At 33.2% G+C, this 25,005-nt stretch overlaps 2 protein-coding genes across 4 annotated transcripts; one reads left to right on the forward strand and one right to left on the reverse strand.

Moving 5' to 3' along the window:
* Positions 1-625: 625 nt before the first annotated feature.
* Positions 626-8,701, forward strand: AGL6 (AGAMOUS-like 6). Of its 2 annotated transcripts, none has more exons than XM_088220299.1 (8): positions 626-1,084; positions 2,415-2,493; positions 2,904-2,968; positions 3,639-3,738; positions 3,840-3,881; positions 4,549-4,590; positions 4,731-4,876; positions 5,581-8,701. In XM_088220299.1, exons 1-8 carry the CDS (start codon positions 903-905, stop codon positions 5,669-5,671), a joined length of 747 nt encoding a protein of 248 aa, XP_088076425.1. In that variant the 5' UTR covers positions 626-902; the 3' UTR covers positions 5,672-8,701. The 2 variants fall into 2 exon arrangements, with proteins under 2 accessions (XP_088076425.1, XP_021909947.1); XM_022054255.2 differs by having other exon boundaries at positions 632-1,084; positions 2,907-2,968.
* On the reverse strand, positions 6,446-24,433 carry AGL20 (AGAMOUS-like 20). Of its 2 annotated transcripts, none has more exons than XM_088220300.1 (5): positions 24,326-24,433; positions 23,182-23,372; positions 21,404-21,488; positions 7,223-7,276; positions 6,446-6,850 (listed from the first exon to the last, which is right to left on the reverse strand). In XM_088220300.1, the coding sequence occupies exons 1-5, from the start codon at positions 24,386-24,388 to the stop codon at positions 6,701-6,703; spliced, it is 543 nt and encodes a 180-aa protein (XP_088076426.1). In that variant the 5' UTR covers positions 24,389-24,433; the 3' UTR covers positions 6,446-6,700. The 2 variants fall into 2 exon arrangements, with proteins under 2 accessions (XP_088076426.1, XP_088076427.1); XM_088220301.1 differs by having other exon boundaries at positions 24,163-24,336.
* Between the last annotated feature and the right edge of the window lie 572 nt (positions 24,434-25,005).

Genomic DNA, 25,005 nt, shown 5'->3' on the forward strand with positions numbered 1-25,005 from the left:
CATAAATATCTACTTGAAACTATATATACATAAATAATATATATATATATATAGCATGACCTGTCAAATGTGTGATGTCATGAGATTTTCTACATATATTGGGCATGTTCAAGGAATTTGGCATCCTCACAACCTTTGAAAATTATATTTACCCCTTCCTAAAGGGATTTACGGACTCAATATTATTATATTTAATTAACAATAACAAAATCAATAAAATTAAAACGAATAATAATTTCATAAACTATGATAAATCATCTAACCCATAACTAATAAAATATAAAATATAATCCTCTCACGCCTATTAATAATTACCTGACTTCATACTAAACTTTTGTTTTAAAAAATAAATAATTACTAGACATTAGTTTCAATTTTAATTTTAATTTTAATGGGTTTCAAATTTCGAAACGACAGGAGCGTGCTCTCACGCGCTCCAGTTCGCGGGTGGGAATGGGACATTCATGGCCGAGAAAGTGAAGGCAAACCACCCTAGACGGCTAGAACACCCCACCCAGTTTGTTGCCAAAATTAAAATGGATAAAGAGAACAAGCGAAAGAAAAATAAACAACACTGAGTTTCCATTTTCTTGTAAGCGAAGATCCAGTGTAGTTTCTCTGTTGCGCGTAATATACACACACACACACACACACACACACACATATATCTATGTATTTATTTATATATGTATATATATATGGAGCATCTGTAACTCCCACTTCTTGCTTCTCATATTAAGAGCCAAAACCTCAAATTACTATTACCATTAGACACAACCAACCACGGCTGACTCACCAATACAAGAATATATGTGCATATATAAAGGCATATAGACGTGTATATCTGTAGATATTTTCTGCATCTAATAGTTGGAAGGAAATTAAGAGACATTAAGGGGAAAATGGGGAGAGGAAGAGTGGAACTAAAGAGGATAGAGAACAAGATCAACAGACAAGTGACTTTCTCCAAAAGAAGGAATGGTTTGCTCAAGAAAGCTTACGAGCTTTCTGTGCTCTGCGATGCTGAAGTCGCTCTCATCATCTTCTCCAGCCGCGGCAAGCTTTATGAGTTTGGCAGCACTGGGTATGTATATATATATAAATATATGCGTGTGTATATACAAACACATGCCTTTACCTCTCTCTCTCTCTCTCTCTGATCTGATCTTTTCGTTTCTTTTCTTAATAATTAAGTATATAAGAATTCTTCTCTTTGAGCTCTTTTGGGTTTTCCTGGGTTTAATTTTTCTTGGACTAATTTATTGCAAAAATTCGCCCTGGATATATGTAACATGTGTGTGTGTATACATGGATCATATTGTATAATATATATTTTGCATGATACTGTTCAGTATCAGATTTCTGGAGCATTAGACTACTGCCTACTTTTGTCGTTGTCCTCAGTTTCAGAACTCCTTCTCTCCCACTTCATGGATTATGTACATTTTGGCTTTTCCTCTCTTCTTTGAATTCTTTACAGTGCGTTCTCTTTTTATTTTCTGGGTTTTCTTCTATTTACTCATCTTCAGTTCACTGGTTTGTGTTTGAGGGTTATGGAGGAAAGCTTGGCTTTTTTAGCCACTTTCCAATCACAGATCGACACGTTTCGTTCCGCTAACCAGGACCTTCTCTCTCTCTCTCTCTCTCGCTCTATCTTGTTTAACAGATATATGGTGGCGATGTACGATTTCGGAAGAACACATCAAAAACGTGTTTAATGATCTCAACAGTCTGATTCTGGTATCGCTTTGTACCGAAAAATAAAAACCAGTGCCCGATCAGTGATCAGATTATAGTAGGTTTCCCTTTTGGGATCTCCGTGCAAGATCTAGGGTTTTCCCTATCATTTCTTAATCTGTCTTTCTCTCTCTTCGAAGCTCCATCAAAATACTGAGTGAAAAAGAAAAATTCAGATAGTGGTAGTAATTATTTTTATCTCTTTTCATCCTTCAATCTTCCGGATTTTAAAAATGTCTTCCTCCTCCATTTCCTTGCTCTATATTAGAAGGTTATCAGTGCAGATCATGGTGGGAATACTGCAATATATATTTGCTTGTAGCTATTTCATTCATATTTGTCTGATGATGATTATAGATCAAGGGTGGTGAAGGCACCTTCATTTAGTTTAACATATATATATATATATATATACATATATATCTTAAATCAATTAACACACACATATTTATATATATATACATATAGAGTCATATAACTCCATCAAATCTATGGCAAGTAGAAGACGTTTTGTTTGTTATTGTTCCCATTTTAGTCTACTGATTCTGTCCGTCTTCTGAAAGCTTTTCAGTGAAGTTGGGGTTTTTGGTCCATATTCTAAAGTTATATGTGTGTGTGTGTGTGTATATATATATATAGTGTGCTTCACAAATTAAACTTCAGATTTGTTTGTGCAGTATAGCCAAAACCCTGGAGCGATACCAGCGATGCTCCAGCTTCAATCCTCAAGAAAACAGCCTTGAACGTGAGACACAGGTTTGCCACACTAATTTTTCTGTGAAATATTCTCTGCTCGATATAATCTGTTAAATATATGTATAATCTGCTTAAATATTGTCAACATTGAGTTAGAGTAATACCCATTAAAGATAGAAATTTATTTGAATTATATACAATGCTAATTATATTATACCATTCAAATAAAGACAATACGGGTGAACACTTTCCCTTGATTGAGAGTTAACAGAAATGTGGTCCTGCAAAATGTATATTCTTGGGTTTGATTGAACAACATTAATTGTATCATGAACATAGTATTAGCTTAATTAATTTTGTTTCTTGATTGAATTAGATTAAGTTTGTCGAGTTTAAATGATTACCAGGTTAATATACTTAATTTTCGCATCTGATTTCTGATCTCCTACTTTTCTCTTCTGTAATTTTAGCAGAGCTGGTATCAGGAGGTAGCAAAGTTGAAGGCAAAATACGAATCTTTACAACGAACCCAAAGGTAATTTTACAACCTCTGGTCATACATATATATATATATATATATATATATAGCTGGAGAGATTACAAAAAAAAAAAAAAAAAAAAAATTCTAACTTTAATAATATATTTTATTACACAACAAAATTTAAATATCCATGTCTAACGTAACAGATATAGAAATCCTTAATTAGTATAGGTTTCTATAAGTCCATTGGCCAATGAGTTAGTTTAAACCCTAATTACAAATAAAGCTTTCATTAATTAATGCTGAAATTAGTTGTGATTAATACTAAATAATTGACTGTACGTACAGTATAAAGATAAAAATTAACATATTGTCTAGTGTTGTTTTTTTTTTTTGTTATATATTGACACAGGTTTTCAATAGAGATTGATGTTTTTTATCTTTTTTTTTTTTTTTTTTTTTTTTTTTTTAAGAAATTGCTTTATTTTTTCATTTTTTCAAATGGGTGAAGGTTGTAATCGAATCTAAGTTATTAAGATTTAATAAAATGACATCACATATATATATATATATGTATGTAGCACAAACTTTGTGGTTTGTTGTCATGGCTAGTTTATATATATATATATATATATATATACATAATGTCTAGTACGTTCTCAATGTTAAGGAGCCGAAATTCTAATGTAGTTCAGTTCATAAATTTATGGAATTGTGGTATAAGGCATTTGCTTGGGGAAGATCTTGGACCACTGAATATTAAAGAGCTGCAAAATCTTGAGAAGCAGCTTGAAGGAGCTCTTGCACTTGCCAGGCAAAGGAAGGTACCTGTACCAATACTGACTGCATCTATTTACTTGATTGCAAAGAACTTGAGATGCATTAAATTAGTTGTTTAATTCTTTTCTTTCGTTGTGAACTGCAGACTCAGATTATGATTGAACAAATGGAAGACCTGCGCAAAAGGGTATATCATGTTTAATTTATGTTGAATATAATCTGCACAGAAAAAGTGAAGACATATATTGTTTTCTTTTTAAAATTTGATATTGTTGAACTTTTCTAATTTATTTCAAATTCCATTTATTTGAATATAATGTTCAACAATGCACCTGCTTCGTGCCACAATGTTTTGTTTTTTCCTTGGCCTGGGCGGATTTAGATCGGATGTCTTAGGTGTTCAAGGATAGTGGTGTTGAGGATTCAGAACAAAGAGAAGGAAAAGATACTCACTGCGGCAGGAGTAGACTTATTGCTTTAGAGGTTTCAGCTTACGCGAAAGGAAGAACATGAAAGTCTTTTTTCTTCTGCAAAAACATAATTTAATTGATGGAATTTGATACTTATGAAATCAATGGAATTCCTAGTCAAATATTTTTTTAGAATATATTAATCCGATCCCATAAAATGGAAAGAAGATGAGCTCTTCATTATTTTTTATTACTTAGAAGCCATGCCAGATGAAAGTTTACCGTGGTAAGCATAGAAATGGACTAATTTGCAGATGAAGTTTACTATTTCTAATGCATGGTGTAATATAATTGTGTATGTTAAATATGTATATATATATATATATATATATATATATCTCTATATCATTTGTCTAATCTATGGGTCTCTGTCCCAAATGGCAGGAGCGTCAGCTGGGAGACCTTAACAAGCAGCTCAAGATTAAGGTTGCTCTGAACCATCATCTATATATGCATATTGAATTGTTCAGCAGCTGTCCATACATATATAATGTCCATTTATATACGTTGGTAAACTAAAATACTAGTATATACTAATGTTTGTGGTTGATATATACAATTTTCAGCTGGAGGCAGAAGGACAAAGTTTTAAAGCCATGCAAGGATTGTGGAGTTCTGGTGCAGCAGCTGGTCCTAGCACTTCCCACTTTGCACTTCACCCTTCTCAATCCAACCCTATGAACTGTGATCCTGAACCTGTTTTACAGATAGGGTGAGTATATGATATCCATAATAGAGCCTTTTTTTTATTTTAATTTATTAGTAATTAAATTATATTTGCACGATCATATCAACACAATTAATTTTTTTAATAAAAATCACACATGAGAAATAGGTCGTCAAAATATATAATATACAATTTCAAATGAAAATTATTAGTTGATAATATCTAAAATAAAATAAAATAAATTAATGGTTTATTTCTTATAAGTTCAAAAAATTTTGTAATAAGATTATTGGGATATTGACAATCTTAAGCTTTGATAATTATAAAATAAAAAAAAATTTATTTACTTAATTAATAACTAGCTTCATAAATACTTTTGCATGACAATATAACACATTTTTTTTTTTTATAAAGAAAATAAAAATATATCTTAATGCTAATTATAATAAATACTCACATTTTTAGCACGGAGTAAATATTAAAGGCACAGAAACTTTTCAAAACGGGATTGGTCGGGCCAATTGTATATATATGTTATTCTGGGCCCTTCCTCCGTTATCTCTTTGTACGTTGGTTCCTTGATTGATTATATATATATATATATACTACACACAGTGAAAGACAAACACACGCTATATAATCATAAGTAATTAGTTGATTAAGTTGCAGTAATTAATACTAATATTGGTGCACCTGACAGACTATATATATATATATATATATGTATATATATGCATATTTATGTATAGGTACCAGCAGTATGTTGGAAGTGATGAGGGGCCTTCTGTTCCGAAGAGCATGGCTTGTGAGACCAACTTCATCCAGGGATGGCTCCTTTGATTTAATTTCAACTAGTTTATTTTATAAATTAATTAATAAAAAATTAAATCACAATTATGATGATCAGTATATACAACTAGACTTACTGCTTATGTTGATTAGTCAATTAATACCTGATTTTGTTGGGATTGATTTCTCTCATATTTAATTCTACTTGACTCGCAGTTTATATACTTTTAACTATCGTGTATGTGTGTGTATATATTGTTTTACGCATTAATATTTTAGTTACAATGCAGCTTTGCTGACTGTTTTCGCCCATTTGAGTCTATTAGACACACACACACACACACACATATATATACATATTACTAAACACAAACAGCTTCTTATGGAAGCATGCATCTCAGAGCAAGAACACAAGTAATGAATTGTTAATGCCTCATTACCTCTATATGCCCTGTTTTCTTTTTTCTTTTCCCTTTTTGATTTGCACCTAAACTTCCATGTCCAAAACCTAATTCTGTCAATTATTCTGAAAGGTTTAAATTGTTGGAATTTTTGGGATTATACACCTATACTTACACCCTCACATAAATTATTATATTATCTATGTTCTAACCTATTACTCACCTAAAAAACCATCAATCTAAAAAGTAAAAATTAATCAATATGAAGTGTAATCCCACATGTGGGACTATACCACCAAGTTTACACTTTTGACAAGTTTGTGAATTGGCTCTAAGGAAGAAGAACATTAATGCAGGCTTCTGCATTCAGGACTGCTGGCGCCTGATATAACTGCACTTGAGAAATAAAATTGGAGAATTTAAATTACAAGTAATATTCTATATGATTATATATACCCAAATACATTATTCCCATTGCAGTTCCAAGTTTGATATGACTAGTTTTCTTAACATATAATTACACACATATACTCTTACTATATTGTACTGATGTTTGACTTAAATAATATAGCTTGCGCAACTTCAACTTAATAATTGATATGTCTATAATGCTAGCAACAATCATAAAATTTGATTTACCTCACAAGAACATACAGACTTAAATTATCTATGTCATCAGTCAGTTTTTCGGAGGTAAGATGCATCTCGGTCTCCTTGTTGGTGGTCCGATAAACAGTTCGGTTTCTACATCTGAACTCGGATTACTGTCTTCATTCGGTACCATTATCTTTCTTTGCTCGTTAGTTGCTTGCCATGATTGAGCATTGTTCTGAAACAATTTATTGAATTTAATTTTGTATTTAAAATTTTTACAGATTAATAATGAAAAAAGATATGAAAATAAAATTTTTACTTCTGAATAATTCCATGCGTAGTTTATTTTAAATATTCTGTGATTCTTCTCTTGGCAAATGGGTATGTACGTAAATTAATCATTTGTAGAATTGAAAGTATAGATGAAATGATTAAGTTATATTTCTAAACAATTTATATTGATTAATGTGTAAATTTTTACTAAATCGTACCTAAAAGAACTGAAAATTGAAGTACTAAATGAAAATATATTAAATTTGAAGCCAACACAAATATAAGAGAAATTTTGAGGAAATTGCATACCCATCTCATAATATTGAATTCTTACCTTCTCAGTCAGCTTTGCATTTTCAGCTAGTAGGGCTTTTTCCTGAAATTTATTCTGATAAAAAAAAGGAAAAACTATAAGTTAGCAACCAGCAAAAACACAAGTTTTTTGTTATCTGCTAATATTCTTACAAATTCAACTCTGACTGTGTTTGTAGATTCCAGCCAAGCTTACAGATGCGTTCAAAAATTTCTGCGTTCTAACGGGATGGCTGGCATCAAGAATGGATTAAAGAGTCTTCACAAAGGAGATAATCTATGAGACTTTTTCTCTAGGCAAGTGATAAAGCCTCGGGTTCAGATGGATTCTCAACGGCTTTCCTTCAAAACCGTTGGCCTTTCATTTTCGTAATAAAATATTCGGTTTTTCCCGTCAGTATAAAGTTGAAAGTTGAAGACTTTTGATTCCTGAAGGGACCAAGGCAGGCCATTGGTCGAGAATTTTCTTTGTTGTTTTCCTGGTGTAAACTGTGTGTGGAGGAAAGAAAAGAATACGTCTTGTTTGCCCGGTGCTGGTATTGATTACTCTTGATTCTCTTTTGGCAGTTCTCCTCGGCATTCGTCACATGTGAAGATCTAACCCAAACAGGAAATGAATCAACGCCTGCCTGGTGTAAAGTATGCTTTTTTCTCCTTCCAATCATCTTCTACTCCTGGTAGTTACAGAAGATAGTCTCCAGTTGGGTAATACTGTGAGCGAAGGTTTGAGATTGCCCCCGATTGGAGCAGGAGAGAAGGAGGTGATACATACGGAGCAGTGGTAGGAACCATGGCTACATCCTGTTTGGCTTCTCAAGTTCCGCCGTTGAAGAGGGTTGCCTTTGAATTGGTTAGGAATAACAATCTAAAGCTGCACAAATGTTGGCATGAGCTTGTTAGGCTTCGAACAGTTTTTCTAGAGGCAAGAAGAGGGATTTGGTCTCCAAATAGCGGAGTCAGAAGCAAATTAAAAGGTGTAGGTAGGAAGTAGCTTGCCAAATTGAATCTCGCAAATTGGCTGTTAATGGAGGAGGTGGCTTGGAGATGGAGGGCTAGATTGTTATGGACTCGACAAGGAGACTGCAAAAAAAATTATTTCACCTGTTCTAATGTTAAATTCTTTTCTTCACTTTCGAAAGGTTCACTTCTTTTAACTCAAGATCGCTTCGGTTTTTTGCGTTTTCAGCTATGAGTTACTATTCCTTCACCTCTTCAAGATTAGTCAATAAGATCAAGTGAATCCAGGAAATTTAAAATGGATGGCTTTGCTTGAAGTTCATGTTCTTGTACTGTAATAGCTAGGAATTACCTTTTCATTTTCTCTTTTTGTGCAGCATGTGTTTTCCTAGTTTGATGCGTCCTCTGCTTTGTGTTATGTTAAGAATATAAGGGATAAATTATAGATTTTGCCGTTTTAGTATTAGCTAAAGTTTTTGGGATAATTCTTTAAGCAATTGAGAACCTTATATTGTAACATTGAGCACCTCATCACCTTGCTTTATTATTCACTCATCATTTCATTCGCCTGATATTGATTTTTGGAGGCATGCAAAGCCCATCAATCTCTCTTTAACTTGGATCTTTTCACTCGTTTTCATACTTTTTTGACTTTTTTCTTTGGATTTGAATGCACGAGCCAAGCTTAAAAATACCAGTTGCACCATTAGAGGCACATGGACTTTGAGAGAAAGGCTAGGTTTTGTTTTAATGGATCCTGATGAAAGGATCATTGGAGGGGCTGAGGAGTATGAATGTAGGGCTAAGAGGCGTTAGAGTTGGCTTTCCAGTTTACCAATATCCAGTTAGTTTGGTTATGCACATCTTGCATTAGATATGATCCCTGGGCCATTTTAGTCCAACCAAGAAAGTTCACCCTTTCCATTCTTTTCTTGCAACAGTCATAATTAGGATGAGTGTACCGGTTATTTTAGGCCATCTATGGTAGAGTAACAAGGTTAGTTTTGAGTACGCATCAATTATAGGCAATTACTTGGGTGTGATCTCCATGTGAGATGAGATTTTATTTTGTTTAAGTTAGTTGACAATTGGATAGAGGTTTATTATTTGCGAGAAATTTTTGAGTCTCAGCTTTAATTACATACTATGTTATGTTTGTGATTGATTTGAGGAAAGGAAATAAATTAGTTTGTGGGAAGACTTTATTCAAATTGGATAGATTTTTCGCTAGCTTTGGACATGAGATGTTGTAACGTGCTCAATTCTGAAGTTTGTGATGTTATAACCTAACTATATTAGAGCCTGAGTTTTGTTAAAAATTCATATTCCATGGAGAGAATGAGTATTAGGTAGAAGTTGGACACTTTAAGGGTTATATAAATTAGCTCCTTTATATGTGTGTGTGTCTATAAGTATCCATGATGCACTTGATTAGGTGGGGAGTAAGGGAGGATTAAGGGAGTGGAAGCTATGGCTATTTAGCGAACAGAAGGTGATATGGAGATGGGTAATACGGGAGTGAAGCTGCGAAAAAATTGACAGATGAGAGTGATGGAAGAGGAGTGGTCCAATAATGAGAAGGATAAATATGCTGCGTGGATCCTAAATAACATTAAAAAATTAGCAAGATGTTCTGTGCAAGTTTTCAAGGTTTAGAAGATCAAGCATTCAATATTGTCAAGGCAAGGAGTAGTAGGAGGGAAAATCAGGCTCAAAAAATCAAAAGTCGAGGTTCAAGGGAAGACACGGAGTAGAAAAGGATAGAAAATTGAGAAGGCTTCAATCTTTAATTAACTATGATAAGGAGAATAAGGAGGAGGAAAGGTAAGAATGGAAGTGTTGAGATCTTTTTTCATGACTAATAGTATCGTATATGATTAATAGATATTGGGGGGGGGGGGGGGGGGGAGGTTCTTTATCATGATTAATAGCATCGTATTATATTATAAAATATATGGGGCTTAAATGATTCTAGTAAGAGCGCATTCATAAAGGATATATGTCCAGATGGAAACTTGATGTTATTTGCTTCCAAGGATAAAAACTGAGAACATTTTCTGACCAGATAACTCATAATATTTGGAGGATTAAGGAGGTAGTTGGAAGGACATGCTTGCATTGCATTGGTAGTTTCGCAGGGAGGCACGGCTCGGGGGTGAAGATGTTTTAGAAATTGAATATCATTTTGGGGAAAAATATTCTATATCGTACTTTTTCACATGCAAGGTGAACGGGTAGAGATGAACTTTTACAGCTGTGCACAACAATGGGAATTGGAGGGATAGGGATGAAGATATGCTTTGGTGTGACTTGGAGGAATGTAATAGAAAATGGGAACTTTCTTGGGTAGTTGGTGGAGACTTAAATATGGTTTTGAACAGTTTTGAGAGATGGGAGGCAAATTCCTCTAAAACTTACAAAGAGGAGTTTTATGATGCTTTAGATAGATTGAACCTAATGAAATTGCCTCTTTTGGGGGGTAGGTAGACTTGATCTAACTCCAAGGAGCATTCGTCTTTCTCCAGGTTAGACTGATTCATTGTTTTCTTCACTTTTTAAACTCATCCACCAGGTTTGATGCAAAATATTCTTCAACATATAGTCTCTTATCACTTCCCTATTTGTTTGGATATGAATGATATTAACTAAGGCCCTTGTCTATTCAGATTCAAGAGTGCCATGTTTCAAGGAAAAGTCAAGGAGTTGTGGGACGAGATAGAAGTGGAAAGTTTTGCCCAAGGATGTGGATTGGCCCGAAATCAGATTGAAGTAGACTGGACAACCACCAAATTACCTTTATGATTCGGACCAAAGACCAATTCAATTTGGACCAATGCATCCAAAAATTAAAATGTTAATTTTAAAAGAAGAGACTTTTTGAGAAAAAGAAAATTAAAGAAGAATGAGGCTCATTTCAGTTGAAAACAAAACACCAAACCTTAATAACCTTTTTTCTTTTCAAACTTTTTATCACTTTCCCATCAACCAAAACAACTCGTTATTTCCGCCTCTCCCTCTCTCATATTGGATTCACACACAAATTTTCAGGACTAATTGTGTTATATTTCTCATTCAATGATGTTACTCTACATATATACACAAGTTCTAGGGATAAGAAAAAGAAAGTTACAATTACAAATGATGTATTTTATTTTAATACCATTTAACCTAGTTTACCCCTAATTACACATAAGACACATTCTTTAACACATTCTTTTATGCTGGAGATGGATGTTAATCCCCAACTTGGTAGTGATGGTTTGGAACACTAGGTTACTCAAGTCTTTGGTCAATACATCTATAAATTGTGACTTCGTAGACACATAAGGTGTACATATCAAGCTATATTCTAGCATCTCTTTAATAAAATGCCTATTAACTTCAATGTATTTTATCATGTCATGCATTATAAGATTTTGAGCAATGTTTATTGTCAATTTGTTGTCACAGTAAATATGCATTGAGTCATCCCACTTAATTCTTAGATCTTCTAGGAGCCTTTTCAACCATAATAACTAATCAACCCTTTATGATTGCTTGGAATTTTAACTTCGCACTTGATTTTGCAACTACATTATGTTTTTTACTCCCCCAAGTAACTAAGTAATCTAGGAAGGTACAGTAACTGGTAGTAGATCTTCTGTCCACCAATGATCTTGCATAGTCCAAATCAATATAAACTTCCAATATTAACTTGTCATTCTTTTTAAATATGATCCCTTCCTATAGTGTTTCATTCAAGTTATGGAATATTCTATAGGTTGCTTGTAATTGTGCCTCTTTAGAGTTGTGCATAAACTGACTTATCCCACTAACTACATAAGCAATGTCAGGTCTTATGTGTAATAGGTAAATCAACATGTCAACTAGTCTCTACTACATTCTTTTATCAATGTTAGCGTCCTCTTCTACTGGTTCTAACTTATGATTGTAGTCAATAGGTATGCAAGCTAGTTTACATGCTAGTTTATCCGTATCTCTTAATAGATCATTTATGTATTTCTAATGTAAGATGAAAATTTTTTATTTTGAACGAGCTACTTTGGTTCTTAGGAAGTACTTCGACTTTCTAAACCCTTTGATTTCACACTCCTTGGCCATGTATTTCTTGAGTACAAATTTTTCTTTTTTATTGTCCCATGTCACAATAATATCATCTACATTTATTAAGAGAGCTATAACTCTCATTGGATCTATATACTTGATGAACAAGGTGTAATCTCCCTAACTGTGCTTGTACCCTAATTCTTTACTTGAGATAGCAGGCTCCCCATAAAGCTTTTTACATTTATCTTTGGTGCGTTGAGACTTTTTATAGGAAATACACCATATATTGTCCTTATTCTCTCTTAGGCTTTCAATGATACTTAGCTCATTTCCTTGTTGAAATGGTTTAGAGTCTTTAATTGTCATTAGTTGAATCGTCAGTAATACGAGGCTCCAACATAACCCTTTTCTTACTTTCTTCGGCAATAAACAGGGTATTACCTCATCCAAAGATAATGTCTCATTTTTTCCCAATATTTGAATTTTTACTCGATCTTATTCTTAATTGAGTTATGCCATGAATTGATGTACTCTATCTTTCTCTACCATCTTCTTTAGGGTAGCTACATCTTTCCTGCTGTCAAAACCCATTTAGAGTGTAATTAAAGAAATGGTAAAATAATAACTTCACTTAAGGGTAATTTGGTAAAAAGATAGAATCAGTTAGGGTTAGGGTTGACAAACCCTAACAAACTCATAAGTTCATTAAGCAGTTGATGCTCTAGTATTATCCCCTCATCTTGTGGCTAACGTCAAGCTCATCACACGATTCCGGCAAGCATGATTCCAGCCACGGAAGACGTTTTCTTTATTGCATTTAAGCCTATAAAAGATTCGTTTTCGTTGTTATGCAATAATGTCAGAATCAATAAAATTACTTATGCATTTCTCTTCAATATTCTTAATCTTTTTCGTTCTTATTTTCTCTCTAAATCAGAGCCATGTCAAAGATATTTGACAAGATGTGGCTAACATTGACGCTCTAGTATTATTCCCTCATCTTGTGGCTAACGTCAAGCTCATCACACGATTCCGGCAAACGTGATTCTAGCCACGAAAAACATTTTCTTTATTGTATTTAAGCCTATAAAAGATCCATTTTCGTTGTTATGCAATAATGAAAAATTAGAATCAATAAAATTACTTATGCATTTCTCTTCAATATTCTTCATCTTCTTCTCTGTTATTCATCTTTTTCGTTTTATTTTCTCTTTAGATCAGAGTCATGTCAAAGCTATCTGACAAGATGGTATCAAAGCCCGAATAGGTCGAATCTTACGCTAGTGTAGCCACCCGAACTCGATCCAAAGGTAAGGCTGCAATGGCTGAAGCCAAGAACCTCTAGACGGTCACCGCAAAAGAGGTTGACTTAAAGCTTTTTGCATTTAAGGACAAAATAAACGAATTACACCATGAAATGTGTTAGCAGCTCATGCCGATGCTGGATTTGCTTCGTGGTAGCTCCACCGACTGGGCTGAAGGAAGCCCGACACGCCTAGTGGCCGAGGCTCACAAAAAGAGGGGCATCCTACCTCTCCTGAACAACGCACCTGCATAAGAGGGTAGAACCCGGTTAGGGTTTTCTTTTATACCCGATTCTATCGATAAAACAGGACCGAACCAATTAGAGAAATAGACCGAAATTGTCTTACCCGATCCAACCCTACCTGATCCAATATGAACCAGACCGACCCAGTAGAGCCTTTAGACCGCTCACGACAATGATTTGTTTCGATTTTTTTAATAATTTCACATTTCCTAAATAAAAATTCTCCTTTTTGAAGGGGTAAAACCCCAAGAGTGGGTTTGAAGATGTGAAAAATATTTTATGATTCACAACAATCTTGACGAGAAGAAAGTGGAGATTGCATCGCTATATTTAGGAGAAGTCGCTGATATATAGTATCGTGGATGACTAGCCAAAGTTAATATCATTGATAGGAAATATTTTGTAGAAGAATTCTACATGTTGTATTGCATGAACAACTAGTAACAGAGTTGTCTCTGAATCCTTATCTTCCCAACAATGATGCTCTATTATTAGAAAAATATCGATACAATGATAGATCTCCCAAAAGCATCGAAAAGGGAGCATAATCTAGAAGATCAACAACCTGTTATAAATATGGAGATAGATGTTTCCTAGGACACCGTTGTGCAAATAAAACAGTAATGGTCATGGAGGAAATTATCACGAAAGAGACTCTCGAAGAAAAAGTTTCTATAATTCAACCTTGCGGACAAGGTTGATGCTTAAGGGAGGGTATTGTCAAAACCCATTTAGGGTGTAATAAAAAGAATGGTAAAATAATAAATTCACCTAAGGGCAATTTGGTAAAAAGATAGAAGCAGTTAGGGTTAGGGTCGATAAACCCTAACCAGCTCATTAGTTCATTCCACAGTTGATGTCCTGGTATCATTACTTCATCCTGTGGCTGACGTCAAGCTCATTATGTAATTCTGGCAATCATGATTCCAGTCGCTGAAGACGTTTCTTTTATTGCTTTTAAGCCTATAAAAGATCTATTTTCTCTGTTATGTAATAATTAGAGATCACAATCAATAAAATTACTTCTACATTTCTCTTCAATATTCTTCATCTTCTTCTCTGTTCTTCTTTTTCTTCATTTTTATTTTCTCTCCATATCATAACCATGTTTAAGACATCTGACACCTACTTTCTATAATGAAACAACAATATTAATCAAGTTTATGCCATTAGTTTTTCAATAGGTTGGCATACTCTATGATTGACTTATGTCTCTATTTTACTAACCAAGTTTTCATAAGCAGATCATAGTTTAGTGCTGTATCTTTTACCTTAGAGTAGGTTTCTCTAATTAAATCGCACATTTTTTTAATAGGTAAGAGCTTAATAATATTATTTATCTCTGGTATCATTAAGTTCTATATCCAAGTCATTATCATTGAATCATCTTTATCCCATGCATCAAAATTTAGATATTCCAATTTTGATCCAGTTTTAGAATGTGACTGATTTTTCCTTTTTCCTTTAGAATGGTCTAAATCAATTATGACCAATTATAGTAGTTTTTACCATTGAAATGATAGGTAACTTGGATTGGATAGAATTCTCCATTAGTTTATGTAGAATTTCCCATTTGGGAGTTTATGTTACTAATTAAGACCAATTTAAAATGAAAACAAATAGAGATTACAGGATTGTGAAGTTCCAAACATATAACTAGAGTGTGGTGTTTTAGTTGGTATGCTAGATAGAGGCGTGTTGGAGGCAGTTGGGCTGGACTAGTGCGGTTGGTATGACTAATTATATTGCGCAAGCAGCTGGCTGTGTAGAGGAGTTTGGTCGCACAGTTTTTCTTACTGAAAGAAGCTGGTTGCATGGTTGTTTTTGAAAGGAGGCAAGTCCCATGGCTGCTGGTGAGGTGTCTTTATTGGTATATATTTATTAGTGGTCAGAGCCTAGCTTCCTTTCATGGCGATTGGCCTGAGGTTGTCTGATTTTGAAAGCTAGTGATGATGGTGACTAGTATGGTGGCTGACTATAAAGATTGGCCCCTTTAGGGTTTTCTTATTTGCACAATGAAGGACGAGTAAGGTTTATAAAATAGTCTGAAGTTTTTTTAAACTAGGGCTTTAATATCATGTCATGAATTATTGTATAATATATTCCTATATGTATAAGTTTTAGAAATAAGAAAAGAAAAACTACAATAAATTACAAAGGATATATTTTACTTTAATATCTTTTAACGTGGTTTAACCCTAATTACATATAAGGTGCATTCTTTAATACTTTTATATATACAACTCAATTAAAAAATGTACATACATATAACTAGTTGCATTCCATTCTCTCTCTCTCTCTCTCTTTTTCATATTTGACTCTATATATATATATATAATATCTCACCTAGAGATACAATATAATACATATATAAAATATATATTATATGGTATATATACATGTTAGAGATCTGAAAGTGGGAGATAGAGAGATTGGAGATCAAAGAGAAAGATGGAGATGATGATTTGTGGGCACTTAAACTCACCTTCCTTTTATTGTTCAATATTTATCATGAAAGAGGAAAAAAGAGTCTAGATTAGACACTTGAAGAAAGTTAAAAGAGGGAGAGAAAGAGGAAAAGAGACCTGTTGATATTATGTACATTATATATATTACATGATTTTTTTTTAAATTTTTTCAATATATCGATTTAGACTGAGACTTGACCAAATTTGAATAGTGTGGACTAAAAATTTCATATAGTCTATTACAAACTAAACAATTAGTTTTTTGATTTAGACCGGACTATGCATTGCCTAATTTTTTCAACTTTAGGGTCATTAAAAATTTAGTATTGATCAATGATAAACTCAAGAGTTGGAGTTGGAGAATCTAGAAAGAGAAAGCCAAAAAAGGGATGTTTTATTTGTGGAGCTTGAAACACTTAGTAGATTATAGGGAATGGTACGCCTTTCGGTCAATGATGTTGACATTAGACAAAAAATCCATTTTGAGTTAATTATAAGCTTGTTAAAGAGGAAATCACTTGAAAATAAAAATCAAGGATCAAATGAATTAAAGAAGATGATACAAGTTTTAAGTACATTACGGAGCTAGAGGTTAATGACTTAATTGTTAAAGGGAATTCACAATTAAGGGATAACACATATTTTTTCTACGAAGAAATTTACACTAAATATAAGCTTTAAAGACCTACTTTGGATGGGCTTGAGTTTGATAGGCTTAATGAACATGATAGTTTATTCTTGGAGCAAACTTTTTTACAAGAGAAAATTTGTGAATGTCACATAAGCTATAAAGGGAACAGAGTCATAAGCCAAACTATTTTAACGTGAGATTCTTTTAAGAAAATTAGGATATTCTGAAGACAAGTCTTATCATCTCTTTTGAAGGTTTTTTTGAGACTATATCCTTTATAAAGAGTTTGAAGTCCATGATTGAAGGGGTATCTAACCTCAAGGACTTTAGGTTGATCATCTTGGTTGGTAGTTTGTACAAAGTCCTATTAAAGGTTCTGTAAAGAAGATTAGGCAAGGTTGGTAGATAATGTGGTTAATAAAAGCCATTTGTTTTGGTAGGTAGTAGACAAGTCTTAGATGTGACACTTATTGCCAATAAGATTATTGACAGTTTGATAAAGATGGGGAAAGAAGGGCTCTTACACAAACTTGATATAAAGAAGGTTTATAACTATGTTGATTGGAACTTTTTGCTCTACATTTGAATAGAATGTGTTTCAAGGATAAATGGTGTAAATGGATTAAGACTTGTATTTTCACTTCTTTTTTTATAGTTCTGGTTAATAGGAGAGCTTTGCTTTTTTCTAAGGCTTCTAGTGGCATGAGGCAAAGAGACTCTGTGTCTCTTTTGTTATTTACGTGATCATGTAAGTACTGCATAAATTACTAATTATGGCCTGAGTATTACAACTTTTCAGGGTTTAAAGATGAGGGATAGTTGGAAATATGGAGTTCACTCATTTGTTTTTTTGTTGACAACACACATCTATTTTATAAGCTGAATCCTAGCAAGTATAAGATGCATTTTGTTATATTTCCAAACAATATTTGCTCTCAAACTTAACATGGCAAAATATGAGCTCATAAATTTAGGGGCAAATAGGGGAGATGGTAATTTAGCTTTTATCTTAGGTGTAGAATAAGGAACATCTTAACTAAATGTTTGAATCTTTCTCTTGGTGAAAAATTCAAGGAAGTCTCAACATAGGACCAAGTAGTAAGTCGATTAAAGTCTCGTTTAATTGGGTTGAAGATGGGACTTCTCTCAAAAAGAGAGAAGCTAACTCTTGTCAAAAGTGTCAAAACGAGTATCCTATTTATTTATGACCATATTCACTATTCTAGTCATTATGGCTAAGAGGCTAGAGAGGACCCAATGTAGATTCCTTTTAGGTGACTCAAAAAAATAAGGCATCACTTAATGGCTTGGAATGTGGTGAAATCACCAATTTAGAGTGGGTGGACTGGGGGTGAGATCCCTAGTAGAATTCAACATAGCCCTTTAAGGCAAATGACTTTGGAGATGCATGAGTGAAAAAGGGACTTTGTGGAGGAAGGTGATGGAGGCAAATTTTGGTTTATGTAACTTTGGTTGACATGTGAGGGAGCCCAAGGGACCACATATAATTGGTATGTGAAAGAGACTTAACATAAGGAAAAAGATTCTTAAGAAGTGTTGTACATGGAGAGTTCGATTAGGCAAGATGGTTAGATTCTAGTTGGATGAGGGGCTAAAAGGTAGGGCTCTATTATGCAGTTTTTCTTTATTTTTGCTATCGCTCAGAAAAAAAATATCCCAATTAAATATTTTTACGGGGGATCTACAGACATGGGAGATTGGTCAATTGTGTTAACCAAGAACTTGAATGATTATGAGGTTAATAACTATATCAGATTTCTCAACTCCTCATCGTAGGTGGTGATCTCTGATGAGTATAAAGATATGCCTATGTGGAGCCCCAGTAAGAAGAGACTTTTTTTGTCAATTTGTTCTATTTGTACTTGATCAAAAGAGAGAATAGTTGTGACAAGCTTCCATCGAGTATGATTTGGAAGGTGAAAGCAATTCCTAAGGTGGCCTTTTTTTATACTTGTGAAGTAGCATGGGGGCATATTCTTACGCTAGATAAGTTAAGTAAAAGAAGAAAAGCTCTGGTGAATTATTGCTACTGGTGCAAGGGGGATGTAGAAACTTGAAATCATATACTTTTGTAGTGTTCATGCGCTTATTGTCTTTGGTACTTGGTTTATAGTCTTTTAGGTTTAAGTTGGGTGGTTGTCAACAATATAAGTAAGGAGTATAGTACGGAAGAGCATACAAAGAGATAACTAATCTACAAGGCTTATCCCTCTGGCTACCTTTTGGATATTTTGAAAGGAGAGAAATAAGAGAGTTTTTGAAGGGAATGAATTTTTTTTTACATTTTTAAAGATACATGGTTCTGGTCTCTTAAGATTAAGTGGCTAGCTCTAGTATTTTAGTGACTTAGAGCTTGTTGACGTTTTGTTAGCCATGTAAATATCTTTATATAAGAAGACACAATGCTTTGATGTTTTCCTTTACATATAGTCTTTTTTTTTTTCTTGTAAAAAAATGATGCACTGTATTAGCATCTTGAGAAGTATAATTTATATTCATATGTAGTTTAAACTTGAGTAATGGAGAACTCAGGATCAATAATATAATCCGAATTTACACGTATATAATTAATATAAAAATTTATTCTCTAAATAAACTCTCCTTACGTAATGCACAATCAACCTTGATTAAAAATAAGATAATAAAGATAAATGAATTGATTAGAATGCTACAAGAAATACATTGATAAGTTTGAATAAATTCAAAAAAAATACTGATGAAAACGTCATAAGCTATCTTAATTTTTCACTCAATAAAAATGTGTAAAAAATCTCAGAAGTTTACAAGAAAAAAAACTTTGTATTTTATTGATTTTTAAACTTGAATTATTTACAACCAATGCATAATGCCTATTTATAGATATAGGTCAAGAGAAGTACAATGGAAAGTAATCTCTTAAGAGAATCTCCAATACTTATTTAAGAAAATAAATCACATAAAAAAATAAATTACATATAGGTAAGATTTATAACTAATTAATGGAGATATGCCCCCCCTCCCCCCCCCAAAGAGAAACTTTTTGATTTGATGAAGATCTTTTAGTGGAATAAGGAAAATTAGGGCCGACTATGCTTAAGATAGAAGAGATCTTATGAAACCCGCCCCATGATCTTGTGATGAATGCTCCTGATTTTTCCTATATGTTGAATATACTTATTCAAAAAGATATGATCAATTAGGAAGCTTATAGAAAGATGTGATGGGATTCTTCCTCGATTGATTTCCAAAATCATTGATTTTTTGGAGCTTAAGTTGTTTTGAGAAGATATGAGGAAGGAAGAAAATTCTCTTACTTGATAGAAAAATCTCTCACCAGTAGGAAACATTTCCTTAAGAAATTGGTTTTGCAATCCATTCTCTCCCTTGACTTGATGAGCTTGAACTTTTCCCTTTTTAAACCTTCCAAGTGGGGCTCAAGACTTCTTTTTTTCACGGATCCATCCCTTAATATAAACCTCCTTGTATCCAAGCCTTATTTGCCTCTATAAGGCATTGTTCATGGCCCATCTCATGACCTACTAAGCTTGGATGGTTCAAGCAGCCTTGGATTGGGTCTTGATGCCCTCTATATATGGACCTTGCCGTGAGGATCTCTTTCTGGATAGGTTTGGCTGTGACTTTCTTCATTCATAAGCCCTAATCCATGACCTTTTAAACTCATAATGTTGTAAGCTTCCTTGTATCTTACCATGAAGCCGTGAGCTTCCTTATGGTCTCCTATGAAGCCATGAAACTTCCATATGATTCTCCATGTGGCCATGAGCTCCCACGTGGTTTTCTATATGAATTTGAGTTACAGGGGATCTCATGTGTAACTTGCTCCTCTTGCACCGTTATCATTGAATCTTCTCATCCTATGTACCTATTTGTTTTGCAATATAATTTATTGTGATTGTTCATTGAGTATATTTCATCGATTCGATTTTAATTTGTGACCAAAAAAAAAAAAAGAAGAGATTGTTATTCATAATTTAAATTATATTATATATATATAAAAAAAAAAAAAAAAAAAAAAAAGTAGCTTTGGTGATTTTACGGTCTATGCATAAGATATGAGTTGATTAATTTTAATGAAGATAATGTACTTACTAAGTTATATTTTAAAGCTTTTAGACAACAACTCAAGATCTTTTTAGAGAGATGTCTATTTCATATCAAAGTAATTATTTTACGATATTTATAAGATACTTAGTTTTTGTAATATTTACTTTTGGATAATATTTTAAATAGAAGTCAATTTTTTTTTGGGCTGGCATGTTAGTGTAACTTCTATCATTTGCGTTATTCACTAGGCGTATGTATATTCATTCATCGAACTTTTCTTTTATTCGACCTACTCTTCTTCATTCTTGACTATTGCATGAAAGAAAAAAAACTAATATTTCTCTTGTCCCATTTTAGCAAATCTATCTTGGATTGTTATGCCCTCAGAAATCTCCACTGATTATATCAAATGTTTTGCTTGAGGATGCAAACAACAGAAATTCAAAAAAAAAAAAAAAAAAGAGGAAACAGTGAAGAGTACTTCACCTGCATGTTTTGTTCAATTATCTGCCTGCTACAGTTTCGAGCATCTTTTGTATGCCTTAGGTAACGTTCCACTGTCTGCTGCACACTGAACAAAAACAAGCCTTAATGTGCAGTGAATGGCTAAAGAGAACAAACATTTTTAATTCTCTTGCATGACCAAACAGATGTTTTTTAATTTTAGATAAAAAGAAATATTCTTTTTTTTTTTATTTTTTATTTTTAAAGCTGGGTTTCAGAAGCGAGTTCCTGTAATACAAGACAACTTAAACTTCAGATTATATTTTCAAAGTGACTACGTGTGTGTGTGTGTGTGTGTATATGCTTCTTTCAAAATTGATTTATTCAGAATTTGGTGGGATTTTAAGGGTATTCTAGCTTAGAGTTTGAGAGACTGCATCTGTATCTTTCGAAAATTTTCCATCGTGAATTTAACAATTAGTCTCTTGTTAGATGTAGAGGAAGTTGGTCGAACCGCGTATAGTTTTATCTCATTTATTTTTCTTATTACTAACTCTTCAATTCATATAATGAAACAGGAGAAAGAGATATAAAAGCATAAGATTAAAAATCAAGGCAAGACCATATTATTGTTTCCTACAAAATAGTCAGAGAGATATTTCTAAAGAACCCACGAGTCTCAACTCATAAAGAAGCAAAGAAAACCAATCTGTCACATAGAAGTAATTAATTACTTTTATCCAATTTTAGCTGCTACCCTATTTATATTAATTAATTTTAGTACAAATTAAGCTGGGTTTGTACTTAATCCGCGCATGGTAGGCTAATGCATGAGGGGGATTATGTACATTGTTCTTACACATTTTATCATTTCAATAGTAACTATTGAGTCTATAATAATTAATAAAATATAATGTTTTCAAAGCATTTTTACCAATTTACAGTACAAGCACCAGTCAAGCCAAATCTATCTTGAGATTTCTTAAATAATAATTTACTTTATTCTTTTCAAACTTATTAATACTTACCTACGTACATATATAATATACATATATACACACACACACACACACACGCAGAACACACGATCACACACACACACACACAAATGGAAGCATATCAGTAATCCAAAAGCCTGAGGTTATACTAATGTGACTCTTCATGGAAAGGACGCCGACGGGTCATGTCCATCATTTCCCAGGGAAACTTAGATGTCTATACATGTAGTTGGTTTGGTATTTGTGACAAAATGCTTTGATGAATCAACTAATTAGCTAGCCAGGAGGTAGATATATATATATACACACACACACATATAACTGTCTACTTTTCAACTAGGAAATCCATATAGTACCATGATTTTACCATTATAAGATAAACAAAAAAGAAGATTATCAGCTACACTAATTAGCCTCAAAACCAGCTGGTATAGTGTGTACTACAACTTAATTTGCACTATCTAAGTAAACCTTTATTTGGGTTTATGGAGATTTCCACTCCATATATATGTATAGATATACACACACGCATATGCATTACGTATATATGTCTATGCATCTATGTTACAATACTGTAATTTACATGGAAACCCAGGAGGTACGTAAAGAAGCTATCTCCAATATCAATGAAGATTAAGATATCTTTCTAAGCAAGCGTGTGTACTTGTTGCTTGCGTGTGTTAAAATAAAAGTGAGTAATGTCAGATCATATACGTATACATATATGTACAATGAATATTGCAAAAGAATATAGTGATTGAATTAATAAGAGATAATCAATTAATGAACAGGAAAAGATAGAAGGTTAAAGAGTTATGAGACCTTGCACTCGCAAATTCATGGAGCTTTCCTCTGGGAGAAAAGATGATAAGGGCAACCTCAGCATCACAAAGAACTGAAAGCTCAAATGCTTTCTTCAGCAGACCATTTCTGCGCTTGGAGAAGGTCACTTGCCGGCTTGTAGCATTCTCTATCCGCTTCATTTGTGTCTTCCCTCTCACCATCTTTACAACCTTTTGAACAACAAAAGAAAATATTCAACCTCATCTATATATATATATATATATATACACCAACTTACTTGTATGTCATAGAGTGAAACAAAGACTAAAATTTAACACACAACACACTAAAGAAAGCAAATTAAGAAGCTCTTCAATGCATATTTGATTTTCTTATCAACAAAGAGAAGGTGTGCAAAGTAAGAGATTAAGGATAGTACTAAAGAAAGTCAACCAAGTCAGATGCAAAAAACCCCCCAGATCTTGTTTTATTGCTCAAGAGAGTAAAAAATGAAGGCGAAAGAAATTTAAGAAAGAAATCAACACAAAAGAACCTGAAATTTTGAGCAACTAAACAGTGCCTACACATACACCTATGTAAACCTCCAATGCATGAAAAAACCCAGTAATAAGAAAATGTGAACAAGCTATACCAAATAGACAAAAACCCCTCATGAAGAAATGAGCAAGAAAGAGGACCCAAAGAAAAATCAAAAGATCTGTGAGTGTAGACTGTGAGCAAGAACTAAAAGACTCAATCGGTTAAAACGTATATAATCTCGCGGTTGCTTCCAAAGAAAAATAAAAAAAATCTGTGAGCAAGAACTAAAAGACTCAATCGGGAAAAATAAAAGGTATATGATCTCATGGTTGCTTTTTCAATCAAAATAGAGAGATAAATAGGAGCACCATCAATGAAAGATGAAGGGGAAAATGGGATCTAAACGTTGAGTGAGAAAAGAAACAAAGAACAGTGGAAAAGGAGAAGAAGAAGAAGAAGAAGAAGAAGAAGAAGTCTTACCAAAAAGGCAAAGCCCAGGAAAGATTTTGTGAAGAAGAAGAAGAAGAAGAAGAAGAAGCACAAAAAAGCTGAAAAGAAATTTGATGGTTGAGGTATGAGCAACCAACAGTTATGGGTAATAAATAAAAACGAGAGTGAGGGTGTGATTGATTAATTCTTAAACCTTGAAATGTTGAATCACCACAAAAGAAGCAAGCACCCACGTAAACCACCTTTCCTCATTCATCCAGCTTCCTGTAGCTTTTCTAAAACCCCACCTATTCAAGCCAGACAAACAACTTTTGTATTTATTTTTAGGAAAGGATATTTTCATGATTTTACACATATATGTATATAAATAAATAATAATAAAAAACTGAGACCTCATCCAATTACTTATTTTGGTAAACCCAGAGAAAAGGCAAAAAAGAACCTTTGAATTTTATATTTCTTAATAATAATAATAATAATAAAAGAAAGCAATATTTGAGCTTTTTTATCTTTGATTTTTCTTATTGGAAAATAAATAATAATGATAAAGAAAACTTGTGGTTAAATATGGGAAGGTGAAGAAGAGGAGAAAGCAAATGTTAGAAAGACGTCAACATCGTCCGTACAAAACGTAGACCAACGAGGAAGCGAAAAAACCACACCGATGCTCGTCAGTCTCTCTCTCTCTCTCTCTCTCTCTTCATAAGTTTCTTCCGACGTAAGAGAAACCCACACCACTTTTATGGCAAATCCATAATATATTCTTTCTCTTTTTTTCCCCTAATTTTTGGTGAAACAAATTTCTGTATATTTGAAAAATTATTTATTTAATTACTTTTTTATTACCGGGGTTATTTTAAATATTACATATTA

The sequence above is a fragment of the Carica papaya genome, chromosome 5 (genome assembly GCF_054855325.1).
Source record: "Carica papaya isolate Zhongbai chromosome 5, ASM5485532v1, whole genome shotgun sequence".
NCBI classification, from domain to species: Eukaryota; Viridiplantae; Streptophyta; class Magnoliopsida; order Brassicales; family Caricaceae; genus Carica; species Carica papaya.